General features: G+C 32.5%; 8 protein-coding genes across 8 annotated transcripts; 3 read left to right on the top strand and 5 right to left on the bottom strand.

Moving 5' to 3' along the window:
- Positions 1-303: 303 nt before the first annotated feature.
- On the top strand, positions 304-1,641 carry trpS (tryptophanyl-tRNA synthetase; the record flags this gene model as incomplete). Its single annotated transcript, XM_004360148.1, has 4 exons — positions 304-527; positions 587-621; positions 646-941; positions 1,009-1,641. The coding sequence occupies 4 exons, from the start codon at positions 304-306 to the stop codon at positions 1,639-1,641; spliced, it is 1,188 nt and encodes a 395-aa protein (XP_004360205.1).
- A 116-nt stretch (positions 1,642-1,757) lies between these two features.
- Positions 1,758-3,154, bottom strand: DFA_04471 (uncharacterized protein; the record flags this gene model as incomplete). The annotated part of the gene is made up of 2 exons (XM_004360147.1): positions 1,758-1,767; positions 1,854-3,154. The coding sequence occupies 2 exons, from the start codon at positions 3,152-3,154 to the stop codon at positions 1,758-1,760; spliced, it is 1,311 nt and encodes a 436-aa protein (XP_004360204.1).
- Positions 3,155-4,645: 1,491 nt separating this feature from the next.
- DFA_04470 (MADS-box transcription factor) lies at positions 4,646-7,106 on the top strand (the record flags this gene model as incomplete). The annotated part of the gene is made up of 2 exons (XM_004360146.1): positions 4,646-4,674; positions 4,760-7,106. The coding sequence occupies 2 exons, from the start codon at positions 4,646-4,648 to the stop codon at positions 7,104-7,106; spliced, it is 2,376 nt and encodes a 791-aa protein (XP_004360203.1).
- Positions 7,107-7,991: 885 nt separating this feature from the next.
- On the top strand, positions 7,992-8,248 carry DFA_04469 (uncharacterized protein; the record flags this gene model as incomplete). The annotated part of the gene is made up of 2 exons (XM_004360145.1): positions 7,992-8,015; positions 8,060-8,248. 2 exons carry the CDS (start codon positions 7,992-7,994, stop codon positions 8,246-8,248), a joined length of 213 nt encoding a protein of 70 aa, XP_004360202.1.
- A 154-nt stretch (positions 8,249-8,402) lies between these two features.
- On the bottom strand, positions 8,403-8,807 carry DFA_04468 (uncharacterized protein; the record flags this gene model as incomplete). The annotated part of the gene is made up of 1 exon (XM_004360144.1): positions 8,403-8,807. The coding sequence occupies one exon, from the start codon at positions 8,805-8,807 to the stop codon at positions 8,403-8,405; it is 405 nt and encodes a 134-aa protein (XP_004360201.1).
- Positions 8,808-9,311: 504 nt separating this feature from the next.
- On the bottom strand, positions 9,312-10,238 carry DFA_04467 (pleckstrin domain-containing protein; the record flags this gene model as incomplete). The annotated part of the gene is made up of 1 exon (XM_004360143.1): positions 9,312-10,238. The coding sequence occupies one exon, from the start codon at positions 10,236-10,238 to the stop codon at positions 9,312-9,314; it is 927 nt and encodes a 308-aa protein (XP_004360200.1).
- A 187-nt stretch (positions 10,239-10,425) lies between these two features.
- Positions 10,426-13,263, bottom strand: DFA_04466 (pleckstrin domain-containing protein; the record flags this gene model as incomplete). The annotated part of the gene is made up of 3 exons (XM_004360142.1): positions 10,426-12,436; positions 12,525-12,688; positions 12,760-13,263. The coding sequence occupies 3 exons, from the start codon at positions 13,261-13,263 to the stop codon at positions 10,426-10,428; spliced, it is 2,679 nt and encodes an 892-aa protein (XP_004360199.1).
- Positions 13,264-15,586: 2,323 nt separating this feature from the next.
- On the bottom strand, positions 15,587-20,525 carry DFA_04465 (uncharacterized protein; the record flags this gene model as incomplete). The annotated part of the gene is made up of 4 exons (XM_004360141.1): positions 15,587-16,540; positions 16,676-17,198; positions 18,447-18,515; positions 20,485-20,525. 4 exons carry the CDS (start codon positions 20,523-20,525, stop codon positions 15,587-15,589), a joined length of 1,587 nt encoding a protein of 528 aa, XP_004360198.1.
- Between the last annotated feature and the right edge of the window lie 1,281 nt (positions 20,526-21,806).

The following is a 21,806-nucleotide window of genomic DNA, read 5'->3' as shown; positions in this document are numbered from 1 at the left end:
GTTATTTGTATTATTGCAAGCTTTTATTCATTAGAGCGTTTTTGAAATTGATTCTTTATATCATGTGATTGATGAAAAAAAATAAAAAGATACATAGGGTATACAAAAAAGATTTGATAAAGTATAAAGAATATTAATTCTCTTTATCTTCTCAAATTGCGAAATACTCAACTACTCCAAAAGAGATAAACAAAGAATATGATATTATTTTTAAACAATTTTCTCAATTTTTTTTTTTTTTTTTTTTAGACAAAGACAAGAGAAGATCGTCTTTTGACTTTTTTATAAACATTCAATACAACAATGACAGATACAAATCAACCAACAGTTGAGTCATCACAAGAAGAAGAGGGAACACAAGAAATTACACCATGGACAGTATCATCAACCAAAGGAATCAACTATGACAAGTTGATTGATCAATTTGGTTCAACTAAAATTCATCAAGATCTAATTGATCGTTTTGAACGTCTTACAAAAAAGAAAGCTCATCATTTTTTGAAAAGAGGTATCTTTTTTTCTCATAGGTAAAAGAAAAAGAGAATTAAAAATCTATGTTTTTATATTAATATTTTGTATTTTAAAGAGAATTTAAAGAGATTTTAGATTGTTATGAACAAGGTAAACCATTTTATTTATATACAGGTAGAGGACCATCAAGTGGATCATTACATTTTGGTCATCTTGTACCATTTATTTTCACCAAATACCTTCAAGAGGTATTCAATGTACCATTGGTCATTCAAATGACAAACGATGAAAAGTTTTTATGGAAAGATATTACATTGGAGGAATCTATTCATTACACTGTCGAAAATGTAAAGGATATTATTGCTCTTGGTTTTGATATTGAAAAAACTTTCATCTTTTCAAATTTGGATTATATTCAATATTTATATCCAAATGTTGTTAAAATTGGTAAATGTGTTACTTTAAATCAAGTACGACGAAAAATAGAAAATTGAAAAAAGATATATCTTTTCATTTACATTTTTCCTTTCTTTTTAGGTAAAGGGAATTTTTGGATTTGGAGATAGTGATTCATGTGGTAAATTTGCATTTCCACCAATTCAAGCAGCACCAAGTTTTCCAGATTCATTCCCACATATCTTTGGTAAATATGGTGATCAGATAAAATCTATTAGATGTTTGATTCCATGTGCTATCGATCAAGATCCCTATTTTAGAATGACACGTGATGTTGCTTCTCGTCTTGGTTACCAAAAGCCATCTTTGATTCATAGCAAGTTTTTCCCTGCCCTTCAAGGTCACAATACAAAGATGAGTGCTTCCGATCAAAACTCGGCAGTCTATCTTTCAGATACCCCTCAACAAGTAAAGGACAAGGTTACCAAACATGCCTTTTCAGGTGGTCGTGATACCAAAGAAGAACAAGAAAAGTTTGGTGCAAATTTAGCAGTTGATGTTCCCTATGAATATTTAACTTACTTTTTAGAAGATGACGATGTTTTATCAAATATTGCAGAGAAATATTCAACAGGAAAAATGTTAACTTCTGAAGTTAAAAGTTATTTGATTAATATTATGAATCAAATGAATCAACAACATCAACAAGCAAGATCAATGGTTACCAATGATATTGTTAAAGCTTTCATGTCTATTAGACAATTAAATTATTAAAAAAGAATAATAAAAACTTTTCTTTTATATATATACAACAAAAAACACTTTTTTATTTATATTATTATAATTTATCAATTAATTTGGACAAGATTTTAATTGTTTTTTTAGTTTGTTTAATTTGATCTGATAATTTATAGATATAAAAGATATCACCATTTAATAATTCCATATTATTAATCAGTGTTTTCATTTTGGCCATGCTATCATACGATTCATCCAATGCCTCGTTCATTGAATTGCCATAAATATCTAAATTCTCACCCAATAAATCAGTCATTTGATGACCAATCGATTGAATTCTATACATTAATTCATAAAATTGTGTTGCCTGATACCTAGAGTTTTCTTCAACCCTTGTTAACAATTGTTTAAATTCTTGATTATTTTGAAAATATTCATCTGCCGAAATAATAGATCTATTTTGTTGTTGTTGTTGTTGTTGTTGTTGTTGTTGTTGTTGTTGTTTTTGTTGTTTTTGTTGTTGTTGTTGTGATTGTTGAACCAAAGGTAAATGTTTTTTAGATGGAGTAGTTTGTACATAATCAAAGAAATCATCTTTATGATGATCTGGATAAGCTATTTTTTTGTTGGTTGTTGATATCTTTAATAATTGTTGAGATGAAGTATTATTATTGGTTGGATCACTCTTTCTTTGTTGTTGTAATCTTTTTTTCTTTGTTACATTTAATGGTGGTAATTTTGGATAATGATCCATACTTGAATTTCTATTTTGATTATTTTGATTGATATAGGTATTATAATTATTTATACTTGATGATTTATATAAAGTTGATTGTTGATAGGAAGATAAACAAGATTGAATAGATAAAGAAGATTGTATGGATGAAGAAAAATCAATTGAATGATGTTTACTACCAGTACTCTCTCTAAGAGTACTAATATCACTTTCATCATATTCTTCCATTATATTATTATGATAATTGTAATATGAAGATGAAGATGAAGAAGAAGAAGAAGAGTCATCTTGATCATTGTCTTGATCATTGTCTTCATTGTATTGGTCATAATCATCATCAACATCATCATAATCACTTGTTATAAAAGATGAGGGAGACCGATGATTTTGACTATGATGATTATTACGAGGTGGTGTCAAGTATTGAGTTGTTTGACTTTTACCATTACCGCCATTATAATGATAGTTTTCTTGATATGATGTACTACATGATTCATCCATCATTAATGATTCTTGATTTGAATCCTCTTTTGTTTTCTTTTCCATTGCAATTCTTTTTGAAAATGATAAGGGTGATAATGAAGATGATGATAAAGAATGAACTATACTACCACTATTATTATTATTATTATTATTATTATTTAAATGAATATGATTACTTTTACTTTTTCGTAGGGGAGATTTGGTGATGATGTGTTTGGTGTTTCCAAGGGGATCGTAATCTTCGATGAGTGGAACCACGAGTGGCAGTTGATCGACTTGAACATTCTCCTCGTGCATCGAGTCGATCATACCTGCCTCTGTCATCATCATTGTTGTTGTTTATCTCTCTGTCTCTACACTTTTTATCTTTGTGCAAAGATGATCACCGTTTTTTTTTAAACAGTGGCGTGTCCAAAGGACCACCTTTGCCCAGAGATTTTATTTATTTTGGTTTGGCTTATAATTTGCAAAACTACACCAGGTGCTATTCGTTTTTTCACTCTAACAGACACACACAAAGTCACACGTATACTTGTTAACATTTATTTTCTCACAAGAGACTGGATAGGATAGGATCGGATTTCTTTGTTTCACAAAGAGAGAGAGAGAGAGAAATGAGACGATTTAGAACTTTATGTGCTGCTTGCTCGAGCAAAAATTTTTGTCTATATTAAAAATAGTGGTCAGCTTTCTTTGAGTTTTTGTACCCCTTAAAATTTTTTGGAGGGTAGTTGAGCTCCAGTCGAGGCTATCCCTATTATAATATTATATACAACCCCCATCCCCCATCCTCTACTAAAATCGTAAGAAAGAATATAATACAACAAAGAAAGAAAGAAAGAAAGAAAGAGTCAGTCACAAACAACAACAACAACAACAACAACAACAACAACAACAACAACAACAACAACAACAACAACAACAACAACAACCAAACTCTTTTCATTAAGCTGATACCAAGAAGAAGAAAAAGAAGAAAAAGAAAAAGAAAAAGATAAATAATAATAATATTATTATTATTATTAGAGGTTATATGTATACTAGACATGTATAGAACATGGTTTGTTTAAAAAGATTATAGAAACTTTTTGAAATATCTTTGTTTTGGTAAAAAGAACAAACAAAAGAAAGAGAGAGAGAGGTCTATGCATCTTTGATCTAGATATCTATCTTTTTATAGTGCACTTTTGTGTGAAAGCCATTATAAACCAATCATATCATGTGACATACACACACAAACACACACACAACAACCAACTCTCTATCTTTTTCAGCTGACCAAAAAAAAAAAATTTCAAAAAAATAGATTTAAGGGGTTCATTAAAGTTTTTAATTTAAATAACCTAGGTATTTTTTATCTTTATTCTAACCACCTTTTTTCTTTTCAATTCTTTTATTACTACTATATATTGATAGTCGAGACAATAGGGATGATGATTAGTAAAACTACTAGTAGATAGATAATCCTTTTTTTCTTTTTTTTTTTGTACAATTAGATTAACCAACAACAATCAACAACCAACCAACCAAACAACAACAACAATCACAAAAAAAGATATACTTGTACATACAAAAAAAAACAAAAACATCCTCAACAAATCAATCAGTAAGAGAGAGAAAGAAATAGAAAGATATATATATAATATATGACAATTAACTTTGTTTTTTTGTTTTATTTTTAGAACTCTCTAATATAGGAAAGTTTGAATGATCGTTTAGAAAAAAAAAAAAAAGAAAAAAAAAGAGAGAGAATATATAAACATCTTTTTTTTTATTTTATTTCTCTGTATACTATTCAATTACTTAAAGAAAGGAAACAACATGACAAAAGATACTGATACAACTCAATTGTATGAAAAAAAAAAAAAAAGATGATGGATTGATTGATTTTTCTAATTTTCTATTTCTATTTCCTTTTCTATTTCTATTTTTTAGATTTCATGCATATATATTAGATTATTTAACAAAAGCAGGATATTCTATTAGTGGAGATGCGTTTAAAAAGGAATTGTTAAAGAGCAATGCAGGTGATATACCAAAGATTATTGATGCCAAGGATGGATTTTTATATGAATGGTGGGCAATTTTTTGGGAGTACTATTATTATAAACAGGATCATGTGGAATTGCGAGGTCAAAACTCGACCATTAAACAAATGTCTGATATCATCACAAGGCATAGACAACAACAATATATACAACAACAACAACAACAAATACCACATAATATGGTTGTAAATCAAACTATTCCAAATTCACAACATCCTCCAACTTTGAATAATAATAATAATAATAATAATTCACAACATCATATAGTAGGTCAACATCATAATGGTAATGTACAACAATCACAACCGCAACCACAACAATCACAACCGCAACCACAACAACCTACTCAACATCATGGACCACCTACACCAAATCAACAACAAACTCCAACAACTATGCATCCACATATGGGAGTATTTATACCACCAAATCAACAACAACAACATTATTATACAAATGGAGTAAAACATGAACCAATGTTACAAACATCAACTGGTAATTTACCACGTACTCCAGGGACACCATCGAGTCAAATATTTACTTATCAAAATTTGACTCCAACAGCTGCCAATCAAGCTGCCAACAAGCCACCACAGTATACTGGCAACCCATCTCCACCACTTCAAGTTTCTCCCATTGTACAATCATCCCAACCTCCTCCTCCACCCCCTCATATTGGAGGATATCCTCAAGGACCACCACCAGATTCACCAATTCCTCAACAACAACAAGAAAAACAACAAGGTAAAAAGGTTGGTCAATCACCAAAGAAAAAAGACTTGTCTGTATCACCACCACTTGTTGTTGCTCCTAGTCCACAACAACAGCAACCACAACCAGTTGGTCAATTGCCACCTGGAATGCATCCACATCAACAACAACCACCACAACAACAAATGCCACCTCAACAATTTACTATTGGACCAGGAATGCCTCATCCTCATTTGATGCGGTCAAAGACAGATTATGTGCCAAAGGGTTATTCAACCACTAGTGGTTATATCCTTGGTTATGGTGCCGTCCCAGGACAATATCCTTATGCTCAACCTCCTCCACCATACGTAGCATATAGTCAAATACCTGGTGGTTATGGTTATCCTCCTTCTGCAGGTTCTCCAAATGGTCATATTATAACCAATCCAAATCAACAAATAGCAAATCAACAACAAATAGTAGCTAATCAGCAGCAACAACAAATAGTAGCTAATCAGCAGCAACAACAACAAATAGCAAATCAACAACAACAAATAAATCAACAAAATCAACAGAATCAAGTATCAACACCACAACAACCACAAACACCACAACCACAAACACCAACACAAACTTCATCGACCAAGGGAAAATCATCAAGAACAAGAAAATCATCAACCACCACCACCACCACAACAGAATCATCTGATCCAGCGAGTACACCAGACAATGCAGCCGCGGCACCCAAAAAGACGACCCGAGCCAACAAGAGAAAGTCAGAAGATCAACCGGCCAAATCTACAAAGAGAGGCACCAAATCTAGTGTACCTCAATCTCCTTCGACCAACATACCGGCAGACACCCAGTCTCCAATGGTTGCCGAGGCTGCTGAAACACCAACTACCAGTAGTAACACTCCACCCTCTACTCCAGGTGCTACTCATAATAATAATCACAACAACAATAACACATTGGCATCACAACAATCAAGTGGTAATCTAAATGATCTAAAGAGTTCTTCTTCGGCTGCATTTACACCACCCATAAACACTAGCACAAGTAATATGAGTCAACATCAATTACAACCTCCTCTTCATCCACTCAATAATAACAACATCAACAATAATAGTAGTTCAAACACTCCACCATCTCCAAATACTTCACCAAATACTAAACAATTGCTACAAATGAATCCACCAACTGGTACTACTACTACTAGTACAACGTCAACAACATCTATTCAACAGAATCAAAATAATCCATTTATGCAAAACATACCACAATCACCACAACCAATTTCTTTTAAATTTGATACTACGGGCTTTTCACCTGTTGTTTCATCACAATCCAACGATCATTTCAACAATCCACCTTTTGAAGGTTTAAATCCTGATAATAGTAATAGTATTGGTCTTGGCAATCACATGATAAACAATAGAATAGCTTCTTTTGGCTCTCCTCAAATATCCTCTCAATCATTTACAGAGGATCTATTTTTAGCAAACGAATTTAATATTGATTTTGATCATCCAAAAGATTAAAAATTAAAAATTAAAAATTAAATTAAAATGAAATCATTACTAATTAAAAATGTATATATTTATATTAAAAAAAATGGAATAATAAAAAAGAATAAATTATATAAAGAATTTTTTCTTGAAAACAAATAGTATTGATGATCGTGGTATGAACGATGTGATAGAGACGATTGTTTACCATGTCATAGCAATGTCTTGGTTAATGTTTTGGTTTGTCCATCTACTATAGATTTAATGGTAAAGTTAAGGGTATAAACAGTACTGGATTCATCTGGGCTTTTAATAATTTGTAGGTTGCCAAGGTCGGCTTCTCATATTAATTTACCTCATCCCATTAAAATACTTTTTTGATACCTTGATCCAAAACAAACAGGGGTTATTATCATAGTAGACCATTAGTTCTACCTAAACCCTAGACGGATTATCTAGTAAAAATGATGCCTCGGCAGACAAGGAAAGTTGGGTGTGCTTCTCTATTTCAGAAGATTTGCTTTCAAATGTGGTGTGAGATACTATTGTAACATGTATCAATGAGCCACCCATCAAAGTACTCTTGATGTATAATGAACCAAGTACTTGACTACAACTAATTCCATTTTGGGAACTGTGTCGGCTTGTGCAATGTCTCTAATATAATAAGGATGGAAGGTCATAGTTTCCCTTGAAGAAGACAACACTAGCTTACACAGTGTCAAGGATTGTTGGTTGGAAATACTTGATGACGACAATTGAATAGTGTCAGCAACACCTGTGATTTGAGTAGAAGGGATAGTCTTGAATATTTCAAGCTCATGGATGGAGCCATCGAACAATCAGATGGACAAAAAAAGCACGATTCTCCATTATCACATACATTTCCTTATTAAAAATATTAATAAAGACATAGAAATGATGTCAAGAGAGGGAACTTTTGTAAATAGAATCACAACAAAAATTAAAAAAAATTAAAAATTGAGCAAGGAGAGAGGATGGTGCATCATCGTCAGGCAGATCAAAGAGATCAAACTCAATCGTATCAACGTCAAGATTATCGTCATGATAATGGACAGTGGAATGAACATGGTACATTTTTATATCCACAAAATAATAATAAAAATAATGTCAACTATAATAATAATAAATATGGAGGTGGAAAGATTGACTAGAATTACAAATGAAGACAGAGCTGATTGATCGGATGAAATCAAATTACTCCTCTGATCTTTGTCATACTCTTGGTAGAGTAAATAACCAAGAATCACTTTCTGAAAGAAAGGCAAAGCAAGCTCGTGAATTTGACAACAAAGTGGCCAAGTTTAATCAAGCCAAGTTAGTTGGTGTGAATGGTTGAAAACCATAATTAATTTCGAATGGTGACTTGCCAGTCGACGATTGTTTAGCAGAGTTGATAGCAAACTCCACTGCTGGGATCCATTTATCCCATTCCTCTTTGTACTCTTCATGGTACTTGGTAATAATGCTTCTCACAGTCCGGTTCATCCTCTCCGTTTGACCATCTGTCTGAGGATGAGCGGGAGTTGAGAGTTTTAATCTCGTGTTGATTATCTTCATCAATGATTCCCACATATCACTTGTGAAACGGGGATCACGATCAGAGACAATCGATATTGGTAATCCATGGTATCTAAATACCTGTTGAAATAATAATTGAGCTGTTTCTTTAGCATCAATTTCAAAAGTTGTGCATGGTATAAGGTGTGTCATCTTTGACAGTCTACACACTACCACTAGTAAATTGTTGAATCCATTCTTTGATTCTGGTAATTTCATGAAATCTAAAGATATCTCTAGCCAATTGCGAGCAGGTATTTCAAGTGATTTCAAGAATCCTCCCTTGTCACCTTTCTTGACCTTCTGACAGATATCACAAGACTTGATAAACTTTTCGATTGTATGGTACATGTTTGCCTTATATTCTCAACATTGGAAGATGTAAGTAATAAAGATCACAATAGATGAACAATAAGTAAGCATTCTCTGATATGGAACTAGCAAAGAGCATTCTCTTCTAAATAACTAAATATCGTCACAACAAGTTGACAAAACCAATCACTTGCAATAAACATCCTATACTTTTAAACTCAAGCTTTGTTTTGCTTTTAAAAAACCCGTGAATTTATTCTGTCCTTGGAAAAAAAATCAACTTTTCAAATTCTTTAATTATATATTTTTTTCCTTTTTTACTTTTTTTTTTTATTTTATTAAATTTTATAAATATTGTTCAATAAAATATTTTAATAAAGTTTCTCTAGTTCTAGATATTTTTTGGGAAAAGGAAGGAGCTTGAAGAGAATGCATTTCAGCATTGATCAGTTTTGTGAGTAACCAATCGCGGATTTCTTGTTTTTGTACACGTCCTTGGAATGGAATGGGTGGGTCTATGGGAAGTGCAACACCATCCTTGCAAGAAAGTGATACTTGGTAGGTTTCACTGTCAATGACAGTTACTACAATGACAATATGATTAAATTGTGATGTGATAATATTTGGATTATAGATATCTTTGCCTTGATTGAAAACAACGACACAAATGTCATTACCAATTTGACGTTTTCTTTCAATTTGTTGACTGTCTGCTCTAGTGTCAAATGGCAACATGGTAGATACATGAAACATCACTTCATTACCTTGATAATCTGTATAAAGTGAATGTGTACCAGTACTATTGTTTCTAACATCTAGACCAGCCGAATAATGTTGCCAACCCATCAACTCGATACGGTCACCCAACAAATCCAAAAACTCTTCATATTCCTGTCCACCACATTCGTTACCAAACAATTCATTGTCACTTGTTTGACCTGGTTGACATACAACAATACCAAATTTGAATCCACTAGTAGTTTGACGTTCTTCCAATGACAATAATTCCTTTTGTAATTCAGTTTGATTACTTGCCAATGATAAATGTTTAGTTTCAACATTAAATCCATTATTAATAGTATTTTGTTCATTATTATTCATTAAATTGACAAGATGAGAAATGATTTTTTTACGTTTTAATCTTTTACTAAGATTAGCCAAATTACCAAAATTGATAGATTTGTGATCGGCAAATGATGTTTTGGCACCATTCTTTGTATGCAAGATACCTCGATAGTTGTCTTTAAAATCACGTACCAGTGAAAATGCCATGGGTCCTTGTTTGGGATCAACACCAAGAAAACTATGAACCGATTGACAATTGTCAGTAAAACATTTTCTATAAAATGTATTATCTTGTTTTTTTAATTTTGGTGAACAAGTCTTGATAGTTGTAAATGTTTCATTTTCCTTTTCCAAATTCCATCCCACTACATTTTCAATTAATTTATAATATGAATCAATCTTTGAAACTACCTGTATAATTGATCCTTCTTCTTTGTACTTTTTCTTCTTTTTCTTCTTTTTCTACTTGATCAGCACCATCAAAACTTGTTGATTTTGTTATAAATCCAGTAGTAGTATTAATAGGTGTTGGTGAATTGGTTGAGGTGATCGATTCATCATTATTAATAACCAAAGATGAAGGTAATAAAGATGGTAAAGTAGTTCTTGTAATGGTTGTATTTGTTGTTGGTTGAGGACTGCTACTGCTGATATTAATAATATTATTTGTTGGTTGTGATTTAGTTCCAAACTTTTCAGGATATAATTTTTCTTTTGTACGACGATCTTTACGACAATGATAGATACCACAACGAACAATACCACAAGTCTTTAATGCCAATTCGATAAGAGTATTAGAGTAGATAAATTTCAAGAATTCAATCTCTAAAATGTTGTCTTCGTCAAGACCTAATCGATAATCGAGGATGGGTAAAGAATGGAGTGAGGCGACACGTCTAAAGATAAATGATTTGACTTGGTCGACCAACACACTGTCTGAGAATAAAAAGGTGTACGTTTCATTGTCTTGTGCGTCAATTGGCAAGGAAACCTCCAACTTGAAGGTCTTGGTCATATTGATGGCTGATCTACGCATAATCTCGCTTCTCAATGACATTGGCATTGCATTTAATCCTTCACCATCTTCTCCACCACTACTATTACTATCTTCTTCTCCACCACTACTACCACTATCATCTGATCCTTTTCCACTTGTTGAATCACTAAGTGTTGTTGAAATTAATAAATTTAATTTTGGTGGTAATGTAGTAGATGTGGTAGAAATGGTAGTAGAGGTCTTTGCAGTAGTAGTAGTTTCCGACTCTTCTTCTTCTTCTTCCTTTTCCTTTTCCATTTCCTTTTCCATTTCCTTTTCCATTTCCTTTTCCATTTCCTTTTCTTGTTCTTTTTGTTGTTGAATTCTTTGTTTTAAAGATGATCTTGATAAGAAACTATTTGGATTCTTTTTAAATATTTGTGATGCAAATTCATTTCCCTCATCATTATTATTATTATTATAATAGGAAATATTTTGACTACTATTTGATGGAGATGAACTACCACCACCACCACCACTATTGCCAGTTGGTTTAATTGAACCAAATTCCCATTTACGTTGAATATTGGTAGCAGATGATGAAGGGGATGCAGGGGTAGATAGAGGGGTAGAGGGTGCTGATAAATGTTGAGTGGTTCCAGACCGATCAGACAATGGTGATAGTGTTACACGACCTCCTGTAATGGCTGAAATAACTGATCCAGCACTTGAAACCTTGGTCAATGGAGAATGGTGATGATGTTGATGATTACCAATAAATGATGCACGACGACTTTCACCACCACTCAATTTAAATTGTTCCATCAATAGATTATACCAATCCAATTTAGTTTGTTCTTGATCAAACGATAGATAATAATTCTTTTTCTCATTTTGAATGGTGACCGAGTGAGGTTGAGTGTTTCCAAATTTTTGACAATCAACAATTTGAGAGACACTTGTCAAATCGATAATACCTTTGAGACAAAAGAGTGATAGGTCCATCTTGTTGTTTTGTTGTTCAGCATTACAAGATAGACGTGTTCGTACAGCCTCTACCCAACGTTGTAACTCTTCGGGTGAGTTTGTCTTGAAATAGAAACTCTCAGTGTTTAGTACCACCACAAACTTGTTACTGTCTTCCTTGTAGATGGAACATTCTTTACATTCGGCCAAATTAATGATACCCAATGGATTACGTTCCTTGTGCGACTGGAAATACATCAATGAATGATCGGTAAGACGCATCCATCTCACTTTCCATCCCTTGCCTTGTTTCTTTTTACCCAATTCTCCTTCCAAATTTTGATATTTTTGTTTTTGCATCGATGGTGATGCTGCTCCATTTAATTGAATGACACTCTTTCTATGATTTTTATCTTTTATATAATATTGTAATTCTCCTCCTTGTTTTAATAAAAAATACATCCTATAAAAAAAAATTAAAAAAAATTAAAAAAAAGTAAATTAATATATATTTTTTGATTTTGATTCTTCTTTTCTTTTTTTTTTTTTACTTTTTCCAAGTTCTAAAAGTTTGTTTAGTACCACATCTTTTTTCAATCCAACCATATTTTAAAACATTTGAATATTCATCATTATTTCTAACTTGATTTAATTGACTTTTAACTCTAATTTTTGTTCTTTTAATATGTGATTCAACACTTGCTAATAATTCATTCTACAAAAAAAAAAATAATAAATAAATAAGATTATCTTATTCTTCTTTTTTTTTCTATTTTTTTTTCTTACATATTCAATTGAAGATTTAATATTATTAGATTTTGATAAGAATTTAATTACAATTGAAATATCTTCAAGTCTATTATTTATATTATTGAGGACTTTTGTATTATGTTCTTTATCGCCACCTTCGATTTGATTCATACTATCTTTACATTCATCCAAGATAATGTCCAAATAGTCCAATTCAGAGATTGCATATTCTAAAAGTTTCCAATGAACCAGTGCTTGTACTTTGGGTTGATTCAAATTTAAATCCAATAGTGTCGATTTGTTGTAACATTCTGCACTCGATTCTCCTCTACTCGTTTCTTGAGTATTGTTTTGGTTGTATTTTTCGTTTTCCAATCTAATTTGTTGTTCCAATTTTTGTCTTTGTTCAACATTTAATAAATCTCGTATGAATGCTGCCAATGTACTCTTGACCTTGTCAGACCATGTTGGACCAACTACAATTATATTTACTAATTGATTAGATCTTTCTTCGTTTGGTAATAATATTGTTGGTTCCATTTCTTTTGGAAAATAAATAAATTATAAATAAATAAATAATAATAATAATAAAAATACCTAAAAAAAAAAGAAAAAAGAAAAACAAAAAATCTGTCAGTACATTTTCGAAATGGTTAAAAAAATAATAATAATATTATTATTATTATCTAATCATAATTGGGATGATGATGATGGATGATGAGTTACTGGTGGAATAAGTGTTTTTTTTTGATGATGACAATGACGGACGACTCGATAATTTTGATTTTTCAATCAATATTCCATTGCAATAGATGGGATGATTAGCTAATAGGATAGTATTTTGTATTGATTGATTGATTGATTGATTAATTTGATTGATGAATGAATGAATGAATGGGATGGATGGAAAAAAAAAAACTATTCAATAATATGGATGATGATAAATTTAATTTTTTAATTGATATTCTCCAAAGAGACAATCCTGTCGACTGCTATTGTCACACTCTCTTCTCTCTCCACCCACAGAAAAATTAAAATAACGATTGATGATGAAATATGATTATTATTATTTGTTTGGATTTGGTTAAAACCAGATGAGATGGTGTGTTGTTATTGTTATTGTTGATAATGATAATTCAAAAAAAACAAATATTATAATTATAATATTTTATATTACTGGTATTATTGGGATTGGTAAGAGAAATGTGAAAAAACAATGGATGGATTGGATGGACAAGTATTAATGTTTGGTTGGGTGGATTGATCGTATTGATTGATTGATTGATTGATTGATGCGAGGATGTTGTTTTTTTTTTTAAACACATATGGTTATATATTGATGTGTAACATGTGATATTCCGATCGATCCAATCACTACCTACTACTCCACCTTGTATTGGTTGTTACACACCCCCCTGCCACCGCGCATCAATCCCATCAATCCATATTGATTACCATCCAAAAAAAAACAACCTCTACCCCCACACACACACACCAACAACAATGCAAATCGTGATTTGGATTGATGATATGAGGGGATGGGTTTTACTTTTTGGTGTGGTGGGTTAGAGAGAGTGTGGTGATACAGCAGATGATGAAATGAAACTATTTGGGGAACGATAGTATCTCTCACCTCCACCACACCCATCCATTAGTGCATATGTGTTTGCTTGTTTGTTTGTTTGTTTGCTCATCTATCTCTAACAGTCATATGATAGGAATAAAAAAAACTTTCGAATGTCTCTTTCCTTAGGACTTTCTTTCTTTCTCCTCCTCTTCTTCAGGAGAAGTTAAAATCGATAATATATTAAGGTAAAAGATAACTGATTGATTGCATGCAGCACGATTGAACTATCTGCTGCTTTGCTTCTTCTTCTTTTTACTTTTAATCTTTTGATATGTTTAGAGATTGCTATGGGACCTACACTTTGTTTTGTTTGTCGATAAAGGGAGAGGAGGGTATATATATATATATTGTTCCTTTTGGCTGTTGTTGTTGTTGATAAAATTACAAATAGACTTTTGACTATTGACTGTTGACTATTGGTTGAATGTTGGATACTATTGCTATGCAGGTTGGTTGGTTGGTCGATATCTATTTATATAATATGATAACACACACAACCACCAATTATTAATAATAATTCATAATCCCTGAATATCTTTGTTTTGTTTTGTTGAATTCTTTATATCTAAATATATATAAAAAGATTTAGTACTATAGTATCCTTTTTGCTTTAGGACAGGACTATATAACTGCCACAACAGCAAGCAAACACTCGGCAGAGAGAGGGAGAAAGACAGAGTGGTTTTCAAAACTAAAAAAAATCCAAAAAAAAAAACTGGGAAAACTTGACATCGATCTTGAATCGATTTTTTTGAAAAAGGACAAAGCTATGGGTCCGTGTTCGATGGACAAAAAAAAGTCGTTGAATTGAGAAGAGATAGGTTTCTTTCTTTCTTTTAGAGAAAATAAATAAGATTTTATTGGGGAGGGTAGGTTTTGTTAAAATTAAACTGTACAAATATTATTATTACTTTTGGAAATATAAATTAAATTAAATTATTATTATTATTTGATGGATGGATGGATGGATGGATTGGATGAAGGATATGTGGTTATTATTATTATTAAATATGATCCGCATTATGAATGAAGTTGTTTACTTTTGTTATATGTATGTATGTATGTATGTATATGAGGGGTATGGTTGACAGTGTGGAGTGTTTCTACATTATTAATATTATGATTCGCGTACGTATTATTATTATTATTTTGATTGATTTGGAAAAAAATTCTATATAATTTTTTTTTTTCTTTTCTTTTTTTGTTTTGTTTTGATTTGTATTGTTATTATTATTTTCAAACAGTACAATTTAAAATTGATTTCATTTGATGAATTTTTGAACTAACCAATTCTTCATCCAAATGATAATTTAAACTATTAAATCCTCCAATTATACTATTATTACTATTATTATTTCTATTATTATTATTATTATTATTGTTCATTTCAATTGGATATTGTAAAGATGGTAATTGTTGTTGTTGTTGTTGTTGTTGTTGTTGAAGTTGTGGAGATGGAGGGGAATGATAACTATGAAAAGATGGTGATGATTCAAATGATAAAGTATTATTGTTATTATTATTATTATTATTATATTTTGGTTTTGACGAAGAAATGACAGATGAAGCAGTTTCTGATAATAATGAAAGTGATGAAATAGAGTTGGAAAGTTTGAGACGACTACTAAAAGAGGATGGAGTGGATAGGGTCGATGAATAGGATTGTTTGTGATGTTGGTATTGTCCTGGATCGGAAAGGGGTGATGATGGATGATCATATAATGAATCACTCTGGTGATGATGGTCGTTGTGACTATGACTATGATTATGATGGTTGTGATGACTAGAAGATTCAGATAATAATTGTTTAATATCCATTAATTTAGATTCAACAATATTATTATTGAATTTGAGGAATGCAGATGACGATGATGAAGAGTTGATTCCATTGTTACTAGACTTGGATTCAATACGCCATGATATTTCAGATGATGGGGTGGATGACCCGTTACTACTGCTGCTGCTACCATGGTGACTTGGTGAAGACATGGAGTGGTGTGGGGAGAGGGGGACATTGTCGCCGTTGCCACCTTGTTGACTTGACAACTCTTCAAAACGAAGTGCTTCAAATTGCTTAGAGTTGGCATAGTTCCATGGGTTGCATGGGAGCTTGAGTTGCCAGTACCCGTTGCAACGGAGGGTGTGACGTCCAGACTTGAAGAAACGCGAGTGCGAAAGAGCGTCTTGCACCTGACGCTTCCAATTGTTGGACTGCTTTTGGGTGGGTGAGAGGATGGTCCAGTGGTCGTTGAGGTAGAGATAGACCTCTTTTTTAAGGTTAAAGAATTCCTTGTCGGGGTAGATATTGGCGAGTGAGAAAAATACAACACGCAAAATAAGTGTCCACGATGGATGGTTCATGCAAAGACATCTGGGTGTTCCCAAATTACACAATAGGCAGTTTGCATTGACACAACATTTGCGCCATGTTGGACTTGTCGTCGTCGACGACGATGGAACAGGTGACACTGATCCAGATTGTTGCTGACGTCCTATTGATGTTGGTGAATTTGGAACATTATTATTATTATAGTTATTGTAATTTATATTATTATTATAGTTGTTGGGTTGTTGTTGTTGTTGTTGGTGTTGATGGTGTTGTTGACCACCACCATGGTTATGGTAGGATGATTGAGAGGGAACCATAGAGTTTGGGGAAGATGGCAATGAATAGCCAGAGACGGGAGTCGACGATGACGAAGAGGAGGATGGTGATGATTTGTTGTTGTTGTTGTTGTTGGTTTCGTTGTTATTGTTTGTACCAAACATATAGGATGGGGTGTTTGGATATTGTGAATTCGATCCTTGTGATAAATAAATATAATTTGAGTGTGATAATACTTCCATACTACAAATAATTATTTGTTAAGAGTTTTGAGAAATAAATAAATAGAATAAATAGAATAAATAGAATAAATAAATAAATAAATATTAAGTAGTTGTCTAAAAGATATAAAGGATAGAAATATTAATATTAATATATTAGATTGGAATAAGAATAGTTAATTAATTAATTAGATTATGTGATTGATTGATTGATTAGTTGGTTGGTTGGTTAATTTGACAGTTGATCCTTTTATAGTTTGGGATATATTGTAAAGGGTATTCGTCAACACACTCACACACCCTTCCCTTTCCTTCGACCGCCACCACATACCAACAACAACACGCATTTGAATTCCAAATGCCAAGGGTATTGTCCATATATGATGGTCGCCTGCCCAAGACAGATAAAAGACAAATAGACGATCGTCGTTAAAAAGAAAAGCGGTCACCGCTCTCGGCGACGTTAACGAGTGTCCACCTCTTTTTAAAAAGAGCAAGAAGATAGCACCGAGGTTAAACCAAGAATGTGCACGTTTAAGATTGTCGATGATTTTGTGGTTGCAACCATCAACCAACATTTGAAAACAAACAGTAGTGTGTGTGTGGGGTGGGGGGGGGGGGGGGGGGGGGGGTTGCACATGGAAATGTGTGGGTGATTTGATTGATTGATGGATGTGGAAAAATCTGGATCCGATCAGATACCAATATTAACGACGTCGACGACGAAACACAATTAATTAAATATTATAATATAATATAATATAATATTACCCTTTTTGTTTTAAATGAATAGTTCTTTTTTTTTTTTTTTTCCAAAGGTATTCTTTTTTTCTTCTTCTTTTAAAATTTTTAAAACTACTCTTTTGTTGGTTGTTGTTTATGATGATGATAAGATAGAGATAAACAAAAAAGATTGATCGATTGATGATTGATTAATTAATTAATTATTAAAAGTGAGGAGGAGGAGGATAGGATGATGAAATTAAAATTAACTTTAATTTACCAAGTGTTGTTGGAGTTGTTGGAGGTAGGTAGGTTTCCTTCCTTCCTACCTTCCTTTTTTAAAATTAACCTCAAAATCCATGGGTTGGCAAAAAAAGAAAGAAAACACATATGTAACATCATCATCATCATCATCAACACAACACAACAACCATCCTACCTTGCCTGCCCCTCTCTGAGAACATAACATCTGTTTGCCTAATCAAGGATCATGTGGGAAATGCGAGTACATATATAGCGCTGTGTAGTTACCCACACACACACACACATGTCAGAGAGTGAAGGTGGCATCGATGATGATGATGATGATGATGGTGTGAAACAGTGATCAATGAAACTAAAGTGTGGCAAGGCATGTGTGGGTGGTTTTTGTTTTGTTTTGTGGTTTAGGGGTTGGATGAATAGTTAAAGGGTTTGTTTTAAAAAAAAAAAAGGGGGGCATCACGACGAAAGATGTAACATATGTTTTATCGATATTGACACGACACTTTTCTTCACTCTCCTATCCATCCTCGCTGGTTGTGATCTATAGATATTTGTGACCCAATTTGCCATATGATGCATCCACCATAAATTTATGATAATAATTGATGATGAATGAATGAATGAGTGAGTGAATGACAAGGGTGAGTGATGATCAAACTTGATGAAATGGTTTGGTTTTTCCCACCCCTAGTATTTTCAAGTTGTTGGTACACAACACATGTGGTGGTGCGGGCGGTCTTTTTTTTAAATTAATTGTGTGTCATCGTTGATGATGTGATGTCGGAAGAGAAAGAGAAGAGTGAAACAAAAAAGAGATATAAATAGATGATTCTTACCTTTTAGAAAACTAATGGGTCAATTTTGCTTTGCTTTAGCTGGCTGTGGCAGTGAGAGAGACTAGACTTACTGATGATAGAGTTTCAATCAAAATTATTAATTCCTTTTTTAATTTTAAAAGTGTAACTTGGGGAGGAAATTGGATTGGATTGGAATTAATATAATTAAATTAATGAATGAATAAATAATAAATATGGAATTTTAAAAGCTTGGAATAAATAAATTAAATAAATAAATAAATTAAATAAATAAATAAATAGGGTTTTGGTTTGGTTGTTTGTTGTTACAGAATAAATAATATTTAAAATTAAAAGAAGAGAAAGGAGGGAAATTTGCTTGTTCTTGAGATATTTTTTTAAAAAATAAAATAAATGATTCTTGAACCAAAAAGTTTTGGTTTGATGTTGCTGTTGTTGTTGGTGATGATGATAATGGTGATGATAAAAATAAAATGGGAACGGATGGACGGACGGATGGATTGATTGATTGATTGATGGATTGATTGATGAATCAATCTATCTATCTGATGATTGTGGTTTTGGATTAGCGATATTTTTGATCAACTCTTTTTTTTTTAAATCTCTCCTAAAATCTGTCCTCTGTTATTGTTATTGTATCGTTATTATTAAAACTATTATTATTATTATTTTTGTGGATGATTATTATTAAGTGGAAATGGAATTTCTAGTAGGGAAAAAGGAGGATGATGATGATGATGATTAGATTGGACTAGAACAAAATCCACGAGCAAGTAACAGATATATATATATAATAAAAATGACGAGAATAAGAGAGAGAGCAAGAGATTTGGATTTGATACTACTACTACTACTACTACTACTGCTGCTACTGTTTATGTTGTTGTTGTGATGACGATGATCATAACCAAACCAACCTGATACCTAATGTGTTGGCTGGTCAACAACAACAACAAATTTAAATCAGTGTCAAGATGGATGGAGGTGAGTGTGGATGGAGAGTATTCGACCCGAGCTGTGTACTATACTTACTTGTTATTGCACAAACGTGATCGTTATGGAATCCCGAAATATGAGCGTATGGGGGTTTGACTGGCGTGTGGATGACTGAAAAAAGTAAGTGGAGTAGTTCTAAAAATTATTGGATTCCAAAAGAAAAAGAGTGAATGGTTAGATTTGAATTCAATTTTAAATTAATTGAAGACACATTGTGTTGTGTGACCAGGGGGGTGGGGAAAAGAGAGAGAGAAAGAGAGAAACAACAAAAACAGTGCTTATTGTCAATATCGACCAATGATGTTGTGATGATGAAAAAATCATATAATATATGCTTGTGTGTGTCCTCCAGCAACACACAACTTATACTACTATACTATTGCTGACTGCTGATTGATGATGTTGGAATTCCAGTACACCCCCACCACAGTTTCCACTTTTGTTTTGTTCTCACACCCACCACAACATCAGAGAGAGTGATCTACTCAATATGAATGTAGTGGTTCATACACGAATAGATCTTGATTCCCACAACCTCTCAATAAACCCATTTTTAACTTCTATAAATGTACATTGGATCTATACTCTTCCTCCTCTCTTGCTCTACCTACCACATCACACAATATGTTTCACATATGTGGTTGGTTGGTTGGTGTTTGGGTTTTGGTGTTGGGTTGTGGTGGAAATGAAAAAGTAGGGGGTGTGAGGAGGAAGAGGATGGATCTAATTAATTAATCATACAAAAGGTGGTGTCTCCTCTTCCTCCTCCTCCTGATGATGATGCATTTACCCCACCCTCACACTGTTCCAAATTGGCTCAGTGGGTGGGTTAGTTAGTTAGTGTTGTTGTTTTTGGGAATGGTAGGTTTGATTTAATTTCTAAACTAGTGCATTACGGGCACGAAATCATTCTATTGCCAGCGCCTTTACTTTGCCCCTTGTTTTTTTGGTTTGTTATTTTTAATATATTGTATTCATTCATCAACAACAACGTTGTGAGAATAGTAAATAACGAATATATCAACCGTGTATTGGTGTTGTTTCTGCTTCTTCTCCTCCTCTTCCACTTCCACTTCCTCTTCCACTTTTTATTAATGTTGGTGTTGTTGGAATTAACGATGATTGATTTCAATCTGATCAGATTGTAACCATATTTCAAATAATGTTTTCCATCCACCCTTTTTTGCTTGCCAACAACAACAACAATAACAACAAACAATAACAATATTATTAATAATAGAACACCACAAAAGATTTATATTAATTAAAAAAGCCCAACAAAAAATAGACATGGTATATATGTCTTGGGGTATTATTAATTAATAATATTAATATCCAGTTGAGTTTGAGCTGTGTGTTGTGTTGTGATATACTCGTTTCTGTTATGATGATGATGATGATGATATTTATAAACATGGATGATGGAAATGGCAAGATGTGTCGTATTTTCAACCCTTCTTTGAAGGAGATTGTTGGGTTGGATGACATGGCAAAGGAAGTGGAGGTAGTGGAGGTGGTAGAGGTGGAGGTAGAGGATTGAGGGAATAGTGGATAACAATAAAATATTTGTTGGGTAACTCGAGTGAGTATATTGGATCCAATAAACTCACTCACACCCACACAAACCAACAACAATCATATTTCGCCAATGACAACAATAGCAACTAGAGTGATGGAGTTTGTGATGATAATTGTATTGACTTACTTTTTCTTTCTTTCTTTCTTTCCTTCTTTAATGTGGATAATAATAATAATAATACTAATATAATATTATAATGGATGGAAAATAAGATTGTTTGTTATGTTAATAATTGTTAATTGGTTCATATATT

The sequence above is a fragment of the Cavenderia fasciculata genome (assembly GCF_000203815.1).
Source record: "Cavenderia fasciculata unplaced genomic scaffold Scf_Dfasci-G-o-33e01.r1-3, whole genome shotgun sequence".
In the NCBI taxonomy this organism is placed as follows: domain Eukaryota; phylum Evosea; class Eumycetozoa; order Acytosteliales; family Cavenderiaceae; genus Cavenderia; species Cavenderia fasciculata.
This window is presented reverse-complemented; position numbering and strand designations above follow the sequence as displayed.